The sequence below is a fragment of the Carlito syrichta genome, unplaced genomic scaffold (genome assembly GCF_000164805.1).
Source record: "Carlito syrichta isolate Samal-C Ts95f unplaced genomic scaffold, Tarsius_syrichta-2.0.1 Scaffold234134, whole genome shotgun sequence".
NCBI lineage: Eukaryota > Metazoa > Chordata > Mammalia > Primates > Tarsiidae > Carlito > Carlito syrichta.
The window spans coordinates 19,194-40,173 of NW_007178230.1; the positions used below are offsets into that span (position 1 = coordinate 19,194).

General features: G+C 36.6%; 1 protein-coding gene across 1 annotated transcript in view; it reads left to right on the forward strand.

The window, feature by feature from the left end:
- The window catches only part of LOC103253501 (guanine nucleotide exchange factor VAV3-like), a 45,286-nt gene that overhangs the window by 4,103 nt on the left and 20,203 nt on the right, over positions 1–20,980 (forward strand). Inside the window, exons 2-5 of the mRNA XM_008051789.2 lie at positions 9,490–9,524; positions 10,996–11,112; positions 11,683–11,770; positions 17,341–17,470. Coding sequence (XP_008049980.2) covers positions 11,009–11,112; positions 11,683–11,770; positions 17,341–17,470 — 322 coding nt within the window. The 5' untranslated portion in view covers positions 9,490–9,524; positions 10,996–11,008. The remainder of the gene's footprint in view (positions 1–9,489; positions 9,525–10,995; positions 11,113–11,682; positions 11,771–17,340; positions 17,471–20,980) is intronic.

The window sequence follows — 20,980 nt, forward strand, 5'->3', positions numbered from 1 at the left end:
TCTCTTGGGTTTTCAAGGTACAAAATCATGTCATCTGCAAAGAGAGATAACTTGACTTCCTCTTTTCGTATTTGGATACCCCTGATTTCCTTGTCTTCTCTGATTGCTCTAGCCAGGACTTCCAGTACTATATTGAACAGGAGAGGTGAGAGTGGATATCCTTGTCTTGTTCCAGTTTTCAGGGGAAATGATTCCAATTTTTGTCTGTTTAGGAGTATGCTGGCTGTGGGTTTCTCATAGATGGCTTTTGCTATTTTGAGGTGTATTCTCCATATGCCTAGATGTTCGAGGGTTTTTATCAAGAAGGGGTGCTGGATTTTATCAAAAGCTTTTTCTGATCTAATGATATAATCATGTGGTTTTTGTTTTGACATTTGTTGATGTATTTAATTACATTTATGGTTTTATGAATGTTGAACCAGTCTTGCATCCCAGGGATGAAACCTACTTGGTCGTGATGGATGATTTTTGAGATGTGTTGTTGAATCCGGTTTGCTAGGATCTTGTTGAGAATTTTAGCATCTATGTTCATCAAAGATATTGGCCTATAGTTCTCTTTCTTTGTTGGATCTTTACCTAGCTTGGGCATCAATGTGATGTTAGCTTTGTAAAATGATTTGGGGAGAGTTCCATCTTTCTCAATCTCCTGGAATAACTTCAGTAGGATTGGTATCAGCTCCTCCTTAAATGTCTTGTAGAATTCTGCTGGAAAGCCATCTGGTCCAGGGCTTTTTTTTGTAGGTACTTTTCTTATTATGTAGTCAATTTCCTTGATTGTTATTGGTGAATTTACGGTCTCAATTTCTTCTTGTTTCAACCTAGGCAGGTTGTGTGATGACAGAAAGCCCTCCATTTCCTTAAGGTTTTCAAGTTTGTTTCCATACAAGTGTACATAGTAGTCGCTAATGATCTTTTGTGTTTCTTCAGGGTCAGATGTGACTACATCTTTTGTGTTTCTGATTGTGCTTATTTGGGTTTTTTCTCTTTTTTTCTTGGTCAGTCTAGCTAGGTCACCATCGATCTTGTTTATCCTTTCGAAGAACCAGCATTTTGTTTCATTGATTTTTTTGTATTATCTTTTTGTCTTCTATGTCCTGGATTTGGGCTTTTATTTTGGTGATCTGGACTCTTCTGCTGAAATTAGGGTTTTAGTGGTCTTGCTTATCTAGGTTCCTTAGGTGGTTTGTTAGGCTGTTAATTTGTGATCCTTCCATTTTCCTCATTTGCGTTTGTAGGGATATAAATTCCCCTCTTACTACAGCTTTCATGGTGTCCCAGAGATTTTGGTAAGATGTTTCTTCATTTTCATTTGTTTCCAGGTATCTTTTGATCTCTGTTTTGATTTCATCATTGACCCAGGAGTTGTTTAGCATCATGCTGTTTAGTGTCCATGTCTTTGTGGGTTTTGGGGGCACCTTGTTGGTGTTAATGTTTATTTTTATTCTACTGTGGTCCAAGAAGGTGCATGGTAAAATTTTGGTCCTTTTAAATTTGGTTATGCTTGATTTATTGCCAAGTATGCAGTCGATCTTAGAATACATTCCATGCGGTAATGAGTAGAATGTATATTCTGTGATTTTTGAATGGAGTGTTCTGTAGGTATCAATTAAGTTCATTTGGTCAAGAGTCACATTGAGGTTCTGGATCTCATTACTGATTTTCTGTCCTTATGATCTGTCTAGGGTTCTGAGTGGGTATTAAAGTCCCCAGTTATGATGGTGTTAGAGGCAATATCTTTCTTTATTTTTCCTAGAAGCTGCTTTATGAAAGTTGACCCTCCTGTGTTGGGTGCATATATGTTTAGGATAGATGCTTCTTGTTGATTGAGTGAACCTTTTATCATTATGTAGTGGCCCTCTGTATGTTTTTTAATTTTTGATAGCTTAAATGGTATTTTATCTGAAATTAGGATAGCGACTTCTCCTTTCTTTTGTGTTCCATTCGCCTGAAAATTTGTTTCCCATCCTCTTACTTTGAGTCTATGCCTATCCTTTCTAGTGAGATGGGTCTCTTGAGGGCAGTATATTGTTGCCTGGTGGTATTTTATCCATTTTGCCATTCTATGTCTTTTCAGTGGTGCATTTAGTCCATTTACATTCAGGCTAATTATTGAAATGTGAGAGTTCATCCCTATCATAGAGTTCTTATAGAGTTGTTGTTCTTTCACTTAGTTTTTTGCCTTTCTTTTGGTTTTGGGGTTGGTTCATGTGTATTTTATTCTTTTTCCTGTACTCTTGTGAAGAACGTTATTCTTTTTTCCTTTTCTTCTGTGTTTAGTACTTTCTTAAGTGTTTCTTGTAGCGGTGCTCTGGTGTCAGCATAAGTTCTTAGTGATTGGATATCTGGGAAATATTTTAATTCTCCCTTGCTGATGAAGTTTAGCTTGGCCAGGTAGGTTATTCTTGGTTGAAATTGTTTATCTTTTAGGACTTTGAAGATAGGGCTTCAAGTTCTCCTAGCCTGCAGGGTTTCTGTAGATAAATCTGCTGCTATTCTAATTGGTCTTCCATAGTAGGTGATCTGGCCTTTTTCTCTTGCTGACTTTAGGAATTTTTCTTTTATACCTACTTTGTTTAGGCGAATTATTATGTGTGTAGGAGTTGGTCTTCTCATTTGTTGTCTTGCAGGGGTTCTCTGAATCTCTTGTGTTTGAATTTTTGCATCACTGATTAGATAAGGGAAGTTTTCTTGAATGATCTCATGGAAAGTTTGTTCCAGTGTGGTCTCTGTCTCTCTTTCTGCCTCAGGAAGGCCAATTACTCTTAGGTTCGGTCTCTTGATGTAATCACTCATCTCTTGAAGGTTTTGTTCTGTCTTTTTAAGCTTGTTTTCTGTGTTTTTAACAGTTTGTGTTAGTTCTATATTTTGGTCCTCAAGTTCTGATATTCTTTCTTCTGCTTGGCTAATTCTGCTTTCCATGCTTATCAGTTTGTTATTTATTTCATTCACAGTATTCTTTATTACTGTTATCTCAATTATCAGCTCCTTCCTAGTTTCTTCTTGTCTCTCCTCAATTCTTTTAATCTCTCCATTAATGTCTTGATATCTATGTTTGTATTTTTAGACCAGTCATTCTGGGGGCTCTTCATTGTTTGTATTCCAAAGTCAGTTTTCTCAGTTTCTGCCCTCCCATGGGTCTGGGAGAGACCCATATTCTTCTTTTGGTTTTTCTTCATTTGTGTAGATTTTTCTCTCTCTCCTCCTTTCCCTCCCCTTCTTTAATTCTGTTTTTCATGGAAGGTGGGGTTGCTTTTGCTTCACTTGTGCCATCTCCTTTTCTTCCTTATGATTATCCTCTGGCTTTGTTCACTTTTGAGGTTGGAGTGTGGGCTGCGGGCTTTACTTTTTGCAGTTTTGAGGTTTAATTGAGGGGGAAGCTGTGATTCAGAATCTATATGCTGATTCCAGCATCCACCAACTGGTGTATGAGCCCACTGGAACCTATATCCCACTGCCTTACACTCTGTGCAGCGGTATGTAGGTTTGGTCCCTGGAACAAAAGGAGGTACAAAAGAGGAAAATAACGGAGGAAGTGCGGTCAATAGGAAGTTAGAAAGAGAGAAGAGTGAGAGGGAAAACAGACATACATACCAACTAACAGGTGAAAAAGAGAAACAAGGCTGGAGAAAAGTGAAAAAAACACGCAAGGAAAATTCCCTAAAGAATACTGGTAGCTACACAAAGACAGACCAATAGAATCATGACTTTTGATGTGTTTTGCCTAACACAAACAGACAGTATAAGTCAAAAAGCATACAAATGTGAACAAAATAATCAAAATGATAAAATCAAAAGTCAAAATAAGAAATCAGACTAGCTCTGGAATCTTTCCTGAGTGTCTAAAGTCTCTTCAGCTCTGATCTCCAGCCTCTCCCCTTTGCTATCATTGCAGACAGCTAGATTTACTCGCAGCTTGGGTTTGTTCTTTTCACCTGCTGCCTGGGAGATCTGCGATGCTTAGTTTCCTTTGTTTGATTCAGCGCAGGGGAGGGGCTTTGTCTCCTGTTTTGTGACATTACTTAGGAACCAAGGTGAATGCTGCTCATAGGTGGGCGGGGCAATGCAAGTCTCTGCCTGGAGAATGGCTGAGGTGGCAGTTTCTCATTCGTGGATCCTTTCTCTCTGCTCGTCTGGGTCCCTGGGTGATCCACTATGATGTGCTGTGGTGGCATGGGAGGCACCGGGGATCAGCTGCCAGCTGGGCGCTGGATCCAGGGTGCCACCAGCAAGCTGGGGTGGAGGAGGGGATCAGGATTTCCCTCCTCTGGAACTGAGAGCCTCCGATCAGTACCTGCTTAAGATATGCTGTTCCCTTATACAAGGATGGGGTTGCACTGAGTGCCTCAGCCAGGGTGGGCCCAGAGCTCCAGAACTTCAAAGCTCCAAAGGGCAGGCAGTGAGTGGCAAGTGGTGAGAGTGGCCCTGGGCCCCTCACAGGGTACTTCAGCCAGAAATGGAACTGGTATATCTGAGGGGAGAGCGCCCAGAGCCTCCCTGAATGACCGACGGCTTGGTGCTGGGTGTTGGGCAACACAATGTAGCCAGGGAGGGAGCCGAGGCCTGAGACTCCCACATGGGAGGGAATCATGTATAGTGGAGCAGCAGCAACCGGGGCTGCAATATCCGGCCCTGCATGGGACCGAGGGTCCACAGGCCTCAGACCAGTGTGGCTGGCAGTGGGCAGGGGGGTGGGGGAAGAAAAGTAAGAGTCTTTTTGGGAACTCACGTTTGGAGAATCTCACAATTCCACCTATGCTGTTGCCATCTTACCGGAACTCAAGACAATTTATTTTTAATGGATGTACTGACTGGAGACAAAACCCAGAACTGTAGCACAGTGCAAATTTGGGTGTGCTTCTGTGATTCCGAAAGCCCTCAGTGGGTGAATTTGGAAAGAAGCCCATTCTGTGGAAGATAATACACCTACCTTGATAGTGGCTCTGGGATGGGTAGATTAAAACGAAAGCAATCTCCCCTGAGAATTTCTAACCTTAACCCAAATGTAGTGCTGGAATTCATACCACTCTATGACCCAAATAATTCTAAGCTAGAAATATAGTTTAAAACGAGTTCACATTAAAATATTTCCCCCAATGGAAGTATAAATTCTCTTTGGGTTAGAGCCTCCCTATACATGGTTCTCAAAGGCTTTTTACAGATAATGTGTCATAAGTTTACAATTTTGAATCATTATATTAATGAGAAAACAAACTACCCTTGGTTAAATTCATCAGAAACAATAAAATATAGACTTCAGCATGCAAAGACAGCAGATATTGGAATTAGTGGTTACTAAATTCAAAACTTTATATTTGATATAGTTGAAGAAATAAAAGTGGGGATACAAATCAAAGAGGAAAATGAACTATTCAATTGTCTGGGCATATTTCAAAACGATTCAGGTATATTTACTAAAGTAAAAACCTTAATGGATATACTACAAGGCATATAAGGCACAGTTGTATAGAATATTGGGAGAGAACTGAAGATACTTCCCAGGGAACAGTTTAGAGGGATTAAAAAATGAAAAATATAACAGAAAAATGGAGTGATAAGATTGAAATACATCTAATGGAAGGAGAGAATAGAGATAATTGTGAAGAAGCAGTAACCACATAAATAACAGCTGAGAACTTTCCAGACTCTCTGATAAAATTAATCCACAGAGTCAAGACAATATTAAGATTAATCAATACCTAGACACATTTTAATAAAGCTGAAGGTCATTAAAGACAAAATATTAAAATTTAACCTGAGAAAAAGTTCTCTATAAAATATTGATGGTTAAACTCACTGCTAACAACAGCAGCAGCAGCAATGGAAGCGACAAGTGTTTTCATGTCTGATAATTGTCAAATAGTTCCTGCTGGACTAATGCTCCAAGCTGTGGTCAAAACATCAAAACAAATTAAAACAAAAGCTACTTTTTGATGGCATTGACTAGGAGGGAAGGTTGACACTTGGAAAAGGGAATGATACTAGGTGAATTTCCTGGTTTTATGGCTAGCTTGAGGGCAGTCACACGAAAAGGGAATGATACTAGGTGAATTTCCTGGTTTTATGGCTAGCTTGAGGGCAGTCACGGAATTGTACCATGCAAGGTGGCTAAAATTCAGACAGAAACCTTACAGTATTTCTTGCCACCAAACAGTGGAGTTTCAGGTAACTACAGCAACAGAAAAGGGAGCTATGAAAGACTCAGAGAGGGGAAGCCTCAAGTTTTAAAAGTATAAACTTTTAAAAAATGCTTTAAGAAAAGTCATGCTCTTTGGAGGAACATAACTGAATCCAGAGCTTGTACAGTATATCTTTCTAATTGTCCAAGACACAATAAAATTGAATGCACAAAGAAACAGGAAAATGTAAGCCATATTCAACAACAGAACAGAGAATGAAAGATCAACCCTGAAATTTCTCAAATGATGAATTAGCAAGAAAGGATTTTAAAAGCAGCTATTCTTTATAACTAAGCTCAAGGACACAAAATAAAATATGTTCTTGACAAATGGACAGCAAACCTCAGTAGGGAAATATGAACTATAAAAAAGAACCAAATGGAGATTTTAGACTATGAAACCCAATATCTGAGATAATATTTAAAACAATAAGAATAATATGTTGAAAGTTTTCACAGAAAATTACTGTCAACTTAGAAATTAATCTCTTCTAAGTAAGGACATTTGTAGTGAAACAAACACAGAGAAAGTTATTTGATGTGTCCTATCCAACTTTATAGGATTTACTTCGGGAAGAAATGTGTATCATTCATTTGTGTGTGTGTGTGTGTGTGTGTGTGTGTGTGTGTGTGTGTGTGTATGTAATTTTGTATACATTCTATCCTCCCAAAAATATTTCTAAAAACTATATATCCGTAATAGAAGTTGAACAATATGCATAGGCTATGGTGAAGGCAGAAAATGGCCTTAGGGAAAGAGAGTGCCCTTCCAAAAATTAGCTATAGTTTTAAAAATGAAGCATAGACAAGAACCCAGAGTACTCGGAGGAGAAGTGGAAAGGGCCCATGATAAGAAGGAAAAGAATAGGACTCCATCCTGCTTATGGAGCTCATAACTGAAGAGGTCATCTCAGGGCTTCACATGTCAGAATACACCCCAATGAAGAGAGAAAAACTTTAATAGGACACTTAGAGATGGAACAGCCTCAGTTGTCTGCTTTGCTTTAGAATTTCATTCCACCCTGCATTTTCTGGGATCTCCAGCCTTTTACTAGCTAAGGGAGTCCATAACCAGAACATGCTGAAATTTTTCCCCCTCCCTCCTATCTCCATTTTGTTGTTGTTGTTGTTCTCCATGAAGAGAGAGATTGGTTTAGGAATAAGTATATATCATACTTTTAAAGAATAAAAAGATGGAGTGAAAAAGAGAAAATCTTTTCCCCAACAGATTTTAGAAGCCATGTATATCTTGTCTTCAGAAGAGAAACTGTTGAAGATTCATTTCTATATATGAAAACAAAATGATATAAAAGAAACGATTTGCAAGATTAGAATAGGTATAATTTACCTTCCATATTAATTACTATGTATTGGCATTTTACAAAGTAGTTATATTGAAAATGTGATCCATAGGATAAAAATATTTAAGTGTTAATATTATTAATCAAAAACATGTTTTGACTAGAACGATAATTTTTAAATACAATTTGAGTATACTTAATCTAAAAATTCAAACTCCAAAATGCTCTAATATCTGAAATGGTCTAAAATTCAAAACATTTTGAGCACTGACAAGACGCTCAAAGGAGATGCTGATTGGAGCATTTCAAATTTTGGATTTTGGATTAGAGATGCTGAACCTAAATACAAATATTCCAAAATCCAAAAAAATAAAAATAAAAAATCTGAAAAACTTCTGTTTTCAAGCATTTATATACTCAACCTGTATATAAGATTTAACCTGGAAAGGCAAAATAGTGACAGCCCATTATGAAAGCTGGAGACATATTTACATTGGGCAAATCTCTGAAATACCATAGTGTTGAGTATAACAGTTTTTTAAAAACTACTCAATATAGAAAGGCACAATAAAATCAATGAATGCATATATCAACATTTTCTGAACACAAGACAGAATATTATACTCTTTAAAAAAATTTTAGAACGTTTTATATTTAGATAAAACTTATGAAGGTATTATACAGAGAGTTCCCACATACCCTACACCCAGTTTCCCCTATTATTATCACTTTATCAGTATGGTTCTTTTTGTTATAATTAATAAATGGATATTGATAGATTACTTTAAATTTAGGTCTATATTTTATTGATATTTTCTTGATTTTTTTTAAATCTAGTGTCCTTTTTCTGTTCTAGAAACCCATCTAGGATACCACATTTCATTTATTTCTCATGTCTTTTTTGGCTCCTTTCAGTTTCTCAGATTTTCCTTGTTTTTGATGATTTCAACAGTTTTGAGAAATATACTGATCAGATAGTTCATAAAATGTCTTTCAACTGGGATTTGCTGGATGTTTTTAATCCTTGTTAGATTGGGGTAATGTGTTTGGAGGACAAAGAGCACAGATTATGGTATATTCTGTCTTATTCAGGGCACATAATGTCAATATGTGTTCTCATTGTTGATATGAACCTTGATTATTTGACTGAAGATGGTATTTATGAGGTCTCTCCACTGCAAAGTTACTCTTTTTTCTCTCTTTCTGTACTGTGCACTCTTTGGGAGAAAGTTGCTATGCACAGCCCACACTTAGGCAGTGAGGAGTGATGCTCCACCTCTTTGAAGACAAAGCATCTATGTAAATTATTTGGAATTGTTCTCTTAATCTAAGGAATTTGTAAATTTTGTCCCCTCTCTGTAGTATGCATTTTATTTTGTTTTTGAATATTAGTATACTTTCTTTGACTTTGTTCATTTCCTAGTTGGTCTTGTGCAGCTGGAAGTTTTCTTTATTTCAATAGAAGATGCATTATTTTTCTTCTGTACAAAGCTCTCTATGAGAAAAGAGAAAAAAGTTAAAAAATTTCCATGATATTTTCCTGAATAAAAGGTGTCTAGTTGATAGATTTCAAAAACAGAGTTTGAAATTTGTGACAAAATTAGAGTCCATGTTTAGTGTATGTTGTTTATTTTGCATGTTTTCCCAATGTCTTGGGAAAGTGAAGTGCTGTTTGGCTTTCTTAACAACGCTTTCATTTTCATTTTCTATGATAGGATTAAATTGCCTTGATAATAAATATTAAAAGTTTCTAGTTCATATTTTCTGCTATCTCTCCCTGTAGAGTTACAGTGGCAGTAAAATGAATGAAAGAGTGAATTAAAGTGAAATGAATTATTTTCTACTTATCTGACATACACTATGATTCACTCTGTATAAAATTGCCAATGGATAGTTCCAGGACTGTGCTACTTAGGGTTTTATAGAGCTGAGTCAGCTGAACTGAATTAATGATTGATTTCTAAAAGCTTCCCTTAAGTAAACTTAATCTATTTTTGCCTTTTTATATCCTAGGTGCCCAAACCAGTAGATTATTCTTGCCAACCCTGGTAAGTATTAAAAATGTTTATGTAGCTGAGTTGAAATACCATACTCTTAGCTCCAGGATGCCTTAAATGTGGACGTAGTAAACCATGTTCCATTTCCATTTGTCTTGGCTGAAGGTGTTTTCAGATGTAACAAAGCACCATAATGAATTCATATATTGCTGACCTTTCCATATCTTTATCAGAGAGGGGGTGTGTGTGTGTGTGTGTGTGTGTGTGTGTGTGTGTGTGTGTGTGTGTGTGCGCGCGCGCGCGCACATGCGAGTGAGCACCTTTGACCATAAATTAAAGGTTTAAAACAGCCACAGAAACGAATGGGGCATATTGTATCTTGTATTTTAGGAAGGTAGATTTAATGAAGAAGAGAGAATAAAAGTATGATTTTGTTGTGTGAACTAAAAATTAGCTCATAAAGGACAGTAGTAGATTCTAAAAATATAATTCACAACACGTAATGTGGGAGCAGCAACATATATTCACACCTAGATTTGATGTGAGAGGTTATCAAAGAGTATTTTAACATTTAATTTAGGCCTCTTATTATTATTGTTACAGAGTTTGAGTATGTTTAAGGTCAGCATAGATTAGGGAGAATTGAATTCTGGTTTTGAAAAAAATCTTCCTTTTGAAAATAAAATTTCCTCACTAATTTCTTAAGAAAACTGGTTATCAAAATTGTGGACTATATGAATTAATCTTATATCTAAAAATAGTTATTTAAAATAATTTAAATAAACTCAAATTCAAAATAATTATTTAAACAATAATTTAAATTATTACTAGAACTTTCTTTTAAGTGAGTGGATTGCCTGAGCCCGCGGGTTCGAGACCTGCCTGGGCAGCGAGACCTCATCTCTACAATAAATAAAAAAATCAGCCGGGTGTGGTAGCACATGCCTGTAGTTCCGCCTACTTGGAAGGCTGAGGCGGAAGGATCGCTGGAGCCCAGCAGGCCGAGGCTGTGGTGGCCGGGAGCGGCCACTGCACTCCAGTCTGGATGACAGAGTGAGACTCCAACTCAAAAAAAAAAAAAAATGCTTAAATTTCACTATGAGATTTCATTTCACAGCATACATAGTGTGTGCATGTGTGTGTCTTATGCAGGGAAGTCCTTCCCTACAAGTCTTTTTCCTTCTTGCTGTAAACTCCCCACAGCTGTCTTTCTCTCCAGTTCCTCCTGGCTTCTCTCTTTGTTCCATTTTTTTATTTGATAAATATTTACTGATTGCTTACTGCGTATTAGGCACCATTCACTTTACTGTTGTTAGCTTTGTAGAGGACTTGTGTTTGGACATATTTAAGGACTTTTTTTCTGAATTATTTTTCTTAAGCAATTTAATTAGTATAGAAGTAAAAAAATAAATAAAACAGGTCAGATCGGCTACTAAATTAAAATGCTGGCAGGTTCTTGTTTCTAGCCTCTATTCTCATCTAGGTACATTATCCAAAGTTTCTATGTCACTGTTTCTTACAGGTATGCTGGAGCAATGGAAAGATTGCAAGCAGAGACTGAACTGATTAATAGGGTAAATAGTACTTACCTTGTGAGGCACAGGACCAAAGAGTCAGGAGAATATGCGATTAGCATTAAGTAAGTAGGACAAGTACTTTTACAGAAATAGATTTCCTGTTTTCATAATTGCATAGACCATCTGACATGTATAACACTGGAGCTGAAAACCAAAGTTCTAATTGTGGCAGAAATAATGCATCTCTTCAGACAGTTCATTAATACTTAAAAGTATCTGCTAGAAAAATAATAATAAGTGGTATAAGCTACTAATTGGCATACTAGATTTCTTTCATAACATTGTGTTTTGGTGATTTGATATGTGTATATTTCTAGTAGACTCTAAGGGTATAAATGACCAGATTTTGTTTTTATTTTGTTTTTCTACATTCTCCAACTACATTTTCTAAATAAATTGAGCATAATGATTAGTAAAATTCAACCTCCCTTCTCACTTCAAATATGGGTTGTATCTTCACTCAATCTAGTAAATATATTTTGTTAATTAGCTGCCACCAGTGTATTGGCATAGGTATATATTTTGTCTTCAGAATTAATTCCTATAATGTTATTGGGGCATGCCCTCTGGTAACTATTGATTTCTACTGATTAAGAACACATTTATATTCATAAGTTATTCATTGCCCACAGGTACAATAATGAAGCAAAGCACATCAAGATTTTAACAAGAGATGGCTTTTTTCACATTGCAGAAAATAGAAAATTTAAAAGTTTAATGGTGAGCATTGATTATTTCTTTTCAATCTGTGATCCCTATTTTTCTGTGGTTAGAAAGGTCAATTTAATTCTCTGGAGTCTTGGAAATTTTTCTTACTGAAAAGTCATTTAAAGAGAATCATACTATAATTTGGCAGCAGAATCCTGAAAATTCTAATTTTAAAAACTCTGTTTTATTTTGCTCTAATCATATTTTTCATTATAGATTAAGTTTGCTGGTTTTAGATAATATTTCAGCATCTGTGCTATTTATGACTCTTAGAGCAATGACTAATTCATATATAAACACAATCATCTTCCAGTTATTAGTGTGAGTTTGGGATTGTGTTTGAATGACACACAACAAATTATTCATATGCCTTGCTTTTCTTTCTTCTTCTTTCATTTTCCTGTCTCCTCATTTAGGCAGTGGAAGGTATTTTAAACTATAACACCAAAAACTGTAATTAATAAAATACTTCTCATTTTAGTTTCATGAACAATGATTATTTGGTTAATTCCCCCATTAAAAAATTACAGCTTATAAATAATTTGTTAGCATATAAGTATATTGTATATATCATATATACAGTAAAAGAAAAGTTCATAGTTCCTTAAAAGTGGTCTCAAGATTGGTTCTCAAGTTTGAAAGTTTCTTGAGATAATGAAGAATTTGGATATAGGATGTAAGATGCATTTGTAGCTACTAAGTACTTTGAGTAACTTTGGGAAGAACCACTCATTCATTGAACTGTCCATCAAAGGATACGTACTACATCTATCTGGAAAACATCTCAAAGATATTGCAGATATTTAGCATTAAAGTTAAAACCGAGTATAAAAGACTCTTACAAAATAGGCCAGCTTAAAGGCATTATCTAAAAATTTCGAATTGCCTCAAGGCAGAGATCAGTGTTTTAAAGAAATCGAAGCATCTTGAGTTGAAAGAAAAATAAGAAAATCTCCATGGACATAAATATCACATTCCCAATTCAGAAGCTACGGATAGGCAGCAAGGTCATGTCCTGGATAATGTAAACTCTGTCAAATTAACCAAGATCCAGGCATCCTCCCTGTTGGAAGTGGCTTACGTTCTGTTGAAGCAAGCAGGCTCTGCACAGAGAAAATTGGACCAGAGGAGGTTCCTCATAAAATGAAAACCTAGGAAGGTGGTGGCAAGTGGATGCCCAAATAATGAATGCCAGATGCAGCTGAGATGTGATAAAAGCATACACGGGGCCCTCCACATCTCTGCAAGACACACCAGCTTGAGTTTTCACCTGCAGAACTTCCTTGGATTGTAATGAGGCTGCCCCACAGAATTATAGTTAATATGCGCTTGAAACAAGCCTTCAGGGCCAGAGACAACCGCCAGCCTTTACAGACTTTGAAAGTAGCAAAAGGAACTCCCAGCAGAAAAGACAAGCAAAGAGGATGAAAGAAATAGTCACTGGAAAGGGCCAATCCATTTAGCTTTGTGTCACCTGGGTTCAGCTCAGGGTTCTTCAGCTAGTAAGGTTAGACGTGAAAAGCCAGTAATCCCGCCATGTCCTAGATTAGCAGACATAGATCTGTGAGTTCCCATCTGCATGTGAACCTGTGATTATGGTGAAAGCAATAGAGACCCAGAATACTTTGTGCCAGAGAGCCATACAAGCTTCTGCAATGATGTTCTGGAAAGAAAATTAAAAGTACTTGTCATAGGGCTAAAATAAGCTAACTTTATGTGCTATGTATAAAAATCTCAGAAACTCCACTGTTAGAGACACATGCATATGATTGTTTTTGTTCCTTCCATATCTGGAGATCTTTTGTAAGAAAGCACGTATTGCAGTGTATTAAAGGAAAGGAATTAAGAATTAACAGTGAAAAACTACAATGAAACCGAAAAACATTAGCAAAAGGATGTAATTGTGTAAAGAAAGGAAGACAAGGAGCTGAAAATTTTCTGTTTCAGAAAAGTGCTTTTGTCAGGTTTAGCAAATAACTAAAAATTGCTGAACAGGCAGCTGCACTAGTCTGAAGCTGCCTTTTCTTTTTGTTTCTGTTCATTTGTTTAGCGAATTTATATGAACTTCTTGCTATGTTAAATCACTGTGTTTTTGGAGAATTCCAAAAGGACTCAACTGTTCTTAAAAAGCTTACAAATCAGTAGATTCGGCAGTATCAAGACCCTCACAACAGTGCAGTCCTTAGAACCTAGGCTAGGAAATGACACATAGAAACTTGGTCCAAAGGACAGCCTCATGTTTCAGTAACCAGACCTTTAGGAAGGAGGTGGAAGATTAATCAGTGCAGGGGGCTCCTCAAAATCAGGGTCCTACGGCCTCAAGGAGTTACCTTTATCATGTTTGTGTTCAGTAACATCGTTACTATTATAAGTGAGGAGTGGTCTGTGGATTTGAATTGCTATTTTTTAAGAATAGTTCAGTATCCTCCTTTACTGGTATTAGAGTTAATACTCTTCTACCTATGAAACTCAATAGGAAATGGAATTAAATTTTAATCTGGAAAGAATGTAAAAGACAAGCAAACTCTGGAGCTTATTTCTTATTAGCCAGTTTCTTCAAAGAGAAGATTGGCCTTAGGTGGTTCTGACCTCACCTTTTTCCCTTGGGTTTCAATAGCTTGGTTAATCAGAATCATTGTTTTTCGTAGTCATTAAGTTCAAATCCTAAATGAATTTCTGCATCCAGATTACAAGGCATTAATTTTGTTCTAATTTCCATGTATGCCAGACAATCCATGTCCAAATGCTGTTTATAAACCATCTCCATTGCCTGTTTCCTTGGTAATTGGAATGACTGGCTCTCACTCATTATTTTTCAGAGAGACTTGAATTGTTGACACTGCTGTGTCAGTGTGAGATAAGGAAGGCTTAGCGATTTCTTTTGTTTGGAGTCTTCTTATTTACTTGTTGTACCTGAAGGTCAATGACTGCTAAAGCAGGGGTGGATTAGACTAAAATACAGAAAGCATAAAGGCATAAATTGGAAAGCTCCATGGTGGCACTATTTAATTCAACCCAGTTAGAAACATGTAGGAAGATTTACCCACCTAAGACTGTAAAAATGCAACTAAAATCTCTCCCATGCTTAGGGAAATAATAAAAAGAGTGTTTTGCAGTTTACTAAGCCACATGACCCAAGGCCTTGGAAAAGTCATTTTTCCCTCCATGAAATTTTGGAATAGGTGGGTATTAAATGATCACCAGTCCTTGTTCTGTATGATAATTATATGGTATCTAGCCAACTTCACATAAATTTTAATTCATAATAATTCATGGCAAAATTCTTAAAATTCCTGTTACCTATAATGAAATTACTTTGAAGTTCAAAGCTTATTGACTTATAATTCCTTTCAAGTTTACTTTCTTAATGCCAAAGAAAGCATTTTACTCAAATAACAAGACTAAGAGAAAACTCTTTGGTGTCATTTGTATCAGGAACATAATATACATGCATAGTTCTTCAGAAGCTTAACAAAATTTTACTTTGTATTTTTTTAATAAATAGCAATATTGGTCACTAAGCAGAATTTAGTTCTAGACCTTGCCTCTCCAAACCATGTTATAAGTTGCTATAAGACAGATGCCATATTCTGATCATTGAAACAATTTTGGGGATGTATGTGGTATTTTGTTTCTTATTCTCTTTGTTTTTAGAGGTTGCTCTGATTTCAGATTTTTTTTTTCTTCATTAAGGACTCCCATTATCTGGGTCCAAGGAAGAAATATGTATTTTAAAAGCTATGGATATGTTGTATATAAGACTCTAACACACTAAGTCTAAGAAAACAAAGTTCCTTGATACATCATAGAACCGCAGTGAACACAACTTCCCTTTTGCCTTCCTTTTTTTGTGTTTACATTTGCTAATAGCATGATGTAGTTAAGAGCAGACTTTAAAAGAGACAGACACTAGCTATTTGACCTTGCATACGTTTATTAACCTCACTGGGTTTTGAGCATCTGTAGGAGTAAGGCCCGTCATATAAGGTTCTCGAAGATGATGCTGTGAAACTGGGTAAAGGGCCAGGCATGTAGGCAAATGGCAGCTGTTAAGATTTTTCACATGTACCACATGCTTTATATTCTTTGTATGGTCTGTGAAATGGTTTATTATCCCATTTTACAGGTGTGAGGATTGAAAAATCTCCTTTTACTTTATCCAGTGCTGTGGCCAAACCATACTGCTTTTAGTCTATGAAGGTGGTCTTTACTTTATCACCTCAATGTCTGTTCCCAGCCTAGCTGCTCTACCTAAAATGATTCTCCTACCCTTGCCCGCTCCTGGCTGTTGTGATTTTATCTGCTCTTCAATTTAAGCTGAACTACCTCCATCATGAAACCTTTCCTTATCCTCCCCGTTGGACACCTGTATCATAGTTCTCTGCCATGCCTTTGAACTTTCCCTTCTAGGACGAGAACTCCTAGCGGGCAGGAGCCTTATCTTTATCAACTTTGTGACCCTGAAACTCCCAGCGCAATGTATTCCACATCTTATCTGAGTTTTGTCATAAATAATAAATAAATAGTGGATGATTCTCCTTTTTTTCTTTTGGGTGATTTTTGGTCCGATTGATTTGTTTTGGGAACTTTGAACATAACCACTGAACAGAAGTATTGAGTCAATGATAGTGAGATTTTTTTTAGAAGAAACGAGTTGCCTTTTTACTGTTTGTTTTTGGAAAATAGAAGCACTGAATAAATAGGTTAAAAGTGACTTTGCTTTTATTTTCTTTTCAGATATTTATGAGAAACTTTATATCTACAGTGCTCATCTAATAATAAGTTGTATTTTTCCATTATGCATTATGATTCAGTTTCAGTTTTCAGTGGAAAGATTCAGATTTGTACAGGATCTGTGAAACCAATATATGAAAAGAAAGTTTCTGAAACTTTAGTCTAAAAGTTGGTGTATAGTGATTGTATTAGACTTGGTTGTGTTTAAGGCAAATTATTTATAAGAGAAAATTGAGAAGAACCATATTATCGACCTCTGTGAGTGGCAGGTATGCAGAGACACACGATATATGATGTTCACTAACACTTAATCACAAACCAAAGAACAATGTCAAGTACCATTTGTGCTTTTTCAACTTTTGTTTACTGTGGAAAAGTACATTTAGTATCAAGTTTGTTTCTCTGCTGTGTTGAAAGAAAATAAAATGCAGGAAACTAGAAATTGCTATATATTCAGCAAGCAGCTGTTCCTTTTATTTTGGTTTGGAAAGGCAAGTATTTCATAAATAAGAACAATAATTACTACTCTGAAATTGAAGTGTAGGGTGGTTTTCTTTTCATTTGCCACATCTGACTGAGACTAACGGATGTTCTATATCCATGAATAATAATAGGGGGTCATTCATATTATAAATTGCCTGAGTAACAAGGACAATTATTAGCTAGGTGTCACGTACCTCCAAACAGCAGGGGGAGATGGTCATTGACTTATTCTTCCATATATGGAAAATTTAGCATTAAATTGATCATCTTTATGTCTTATATAATTATGTGTTAAGGAGTTTGTGAAAATGAAAATATCCTTATCAAAAACTAACCTTTGATTTTTTTTCTTTTTTTTTCTAAAGGAACTTGTGGAATACTACAAGCATCATTCTCTTAAAGAAGGGTTCAGAACCTTGGATACAACTCTCCAGTTTCCATATAAGGAGCCAGAACATTCGACTGGACAGAGGGGTAATACAGCAGGCAACAGCTGTGAGTATTATGATGGAGAGTACAATTTGCTGTCACGTAAGGATCAGAGGCACAGCCACATTCAACATCTTCATCCCAAATTTTAAAATAAGACCAATGGATATGCTGGTGCACTGAGCAAAGGCGTTTTTTCCTAGAGCTGGGTAGAGTCAGATGGACCAAGCAGGTTACAAACGTGAGTCGTGGGATCTTTGTGCCAAATTAAAAATTATGTTAGTGTTCAAAAATTTATAAGAAACATAAAGGGGATGTTAGTCTATAAGTGTTGTACTTTTCAGTGATTTTTGTATTAACCAAGCTATTTTTAATTTACACATAATATTTGTGGTCAGAATGCTGTTTGAGTTATAGCATTTAAGCAAGGATGGCACACAGCTCTCTAGTAAGCCTTTTATCTCAAATCTGCTAAGGTCTATTTCAATGACTATTTTCAGAATTTCTCTCTCTCTCTCTCTCTCTTTCTCTTTTGTAGAAACAAGCTCTTACCATGTTGCCCAGGTTGGTCTTGAACTCCTAGGCTCAGACAATCCTTCCGCCTCGGCCTCCCTACTTTTGGAATTTCAAAATGACTAACGTGTTTTTAGGGATGCCAGTATTTCTAAAGCTATAGACTGGCCACTTTCTTACAGGATGAGCACTGTGCCACAACGAATCACAAAACATTAGCGCACAAGTGAAAGCATAATATATATAGCTTGAGTGTGCATCTAAGTAAAAAACTTTTTTTCTCATCACTTGATGTTACGTAATCTTCCTGGAGATAGATATAGCTAAAGAGTACTTTGTGATGGAAAATATTGTGAAGAAGGTATCATTTCATTTCCTTATTTTGATGTCATTTTAAAAAAAAACTGTTCTGGGGAGAAGTTAATACAGTTTTATTACTCAGAATCTTTAATCTAAGCAAAACTGGAATATCTAACGGTATTTAAAAAAGAATTTGTGTCAGTTTCATACAGCTTTATGTTTTTTCCCTAAAAAGTAGAAACAGGAAGAAAACAGGTAATGCCCAAGGTTTCAACCACATCAGTAAAATTGTACATACTTCATATAAGTAAATAAACAAGTAATTCTTCACATTAACTGATAGATTTGTTTTAATTAAATAACTTAATAGATGTTCTCCTTACAGTGGGTCAGTGATATATGCCTAAGCTTGTTATGTTAAAACTTTATGCTAAAACTTTGAACACCTATTATATTTTATCTTTCTATTATTTTTAGCCCAGGATTATCTAGTTATCTTAGATTTCCATATAGACAAAATTTTTGCTCATTCAAAAATGGAGAGTTTTCTCTAAAAAAAAAAATTCCTACAAATTTAAATGTTGATCAAAGTTATAACTTTCTCCCTATGTGCAACATATAGTTTTCAATGTTTTTTTTTTTCCTTCTTTGCCTTCATAGCAGTGGGAGATAATAAAAGTTGCCAGGAAGGGCAGTTATGTGAAAAGTCCTGTTTGAGCTGCTCACTTTGTTCTAGAGAGGCTTGTCGGGAGAGGTGGCCAACAGGGAGAGCAGATGTCCCGTATTGGCTAAGAAGGTCGTTAGCCCTGGTGTTTTACTATGTGTTTTCCTCCCAGCCAAGACCTCAGTGTTTGGCACATGTAGTTACTCAGAGAATGTTGTTCAGTAGTGAATGAAGTTGCCTAACTTAGAATTGTGTCTCTAGTGTTTAATGAAGTGTTTAATACTCAAATGTGTTTAGCAGCTAGGAAGGAAATTCCATGCTAATTTTTAAAAATGTGCAGCCAATATCATGATTTTTGAATATCCTTCCTAGTCTTAGAGACAGTTTCAGCAACTAGAGTCATGAGTTCAAACTTCCCTACCCAATCTTTTTAAGAGACTCTAGTAACTTAAGTCAAGTCACTAAAACTCATTTGCAGTTGAGAAGGGAAGGAAATCATTTGTTTAAAATTTAATCTTTGTTATGGTTTGGTTTTGTTAAGAAATTATTATTATTCCTATTTTTTTGAGTCAAGATCTCACTCTGTCATCCAGGCTGGAGTGCAGTGGCACAATCATGGCTCACTGTGGCCTTGACCTAGGTGATCCTTCTGCCTCAGCCTCATGAATAGCTGATACTACAGGTGTGCACTACCACGCCTGGCTAATTTTTTGAATTTTTGTAGAGACAAGGTCTTGCTTTGTTGTCCAGACGGATCACAAACTCCTGGGCTCAAGCAATCCTCTTGCCTTGACCACACCCAGCCATGAATCAACCATTAATTTGACAGATATGTACTAAACACCTACCAGGCACCTTTCTGGTTCCCAACATAGCAGTTAAGAAAAAAAAATCCCTGCCTTTATGGAGTTTACATTTTAATGAGGAGACTTAGGCAGGACTAGTTTGGAGGAGTTTGGTATTTGTATATAGAGTGATCAGGGAAGGTCTCACCCACAAAGTGGTCCAAGAGAAGTATGAGAGTGAGTTAGTAGATGAGTCAGCAATGATTGCACAATGATTAACACTCCAAGATTGTTCATTCATTACCACAAAGAAGGATAATAATGTTAGATCAAATTGATAGTACTATCCAAATATCTTGTTTACTTTTACTAACTTTGTATAAAATGAGAGGAACACGAAGATGGTTAAAGCACTCAGCACAGTGCTTGTACATGGCAAACACGCATTGGAAGTTACCGAAGACCCTTCTACCCTTCTACCACTTACTGACTCTTCTCCTAACACAGCAAACGCCTTTCTGTTTTCTTTTTTTTTGAGTTGGAGTCTCACTCGGTCGCCCAGACTGGAGTGCAGTGGCCGCTCCTGGCCACCGCAGCCTTGCCTGCTGGGCTCCGGCGATCCTTTCGCCTCAGCCTTCCGAGTAGCCGGAATTACAGGCATGCACTACCATGACCGGCTGATTTTTGATTTATTGTAGAGATGAGGTCTCGCCAAGTTGCCCAGGTGGGTCTTGAACCTGTGGGCTCAGGCAATCCACTCACCTCAGCCTCCCAAAGGCGCGGGATTACAGGCTGAGCCACCGAGCCCGGCTTACTTTTCTATTTTCTAAAGCTTAAATACATTTACTAATTACAACTCTTAGAGCAATTTACAGCTTTGCTTTTATGATTTCTTAAATATCACTTGCTTATTTTATACCAAGTCTTGATTAAGTGTTAATCCTCAGTGAAAGCACTGCTTCTGTGTTTATACATGTAGTACGTCCCAGGAAGTGGTGAGGAAGAAATGCTACTTGTTCTGTCTAGGAAGATTGTACTGGATGTCTTTATAGTCCTTACCTCTGGCTCATAACTTTGGATATGTAGCTAAATATCATCTAAAAATAACTTATCAAGCAGTGTTACCTTGAGATACTAGATAGGACAGAGCAGAGGCATTTTCACTGCTTTTAAAATGCCTTGGAAGAGGCAGGTCTGGCAAGGTACAACTCAGAGCCATCTTGTGTTCTGGGTAGAGGCTGAGAATGGAACTTCAGCACCTGAAACCTGCTGCTTATTATTCTTATTAGTTTTAAATAACATATTCGTCTTGGA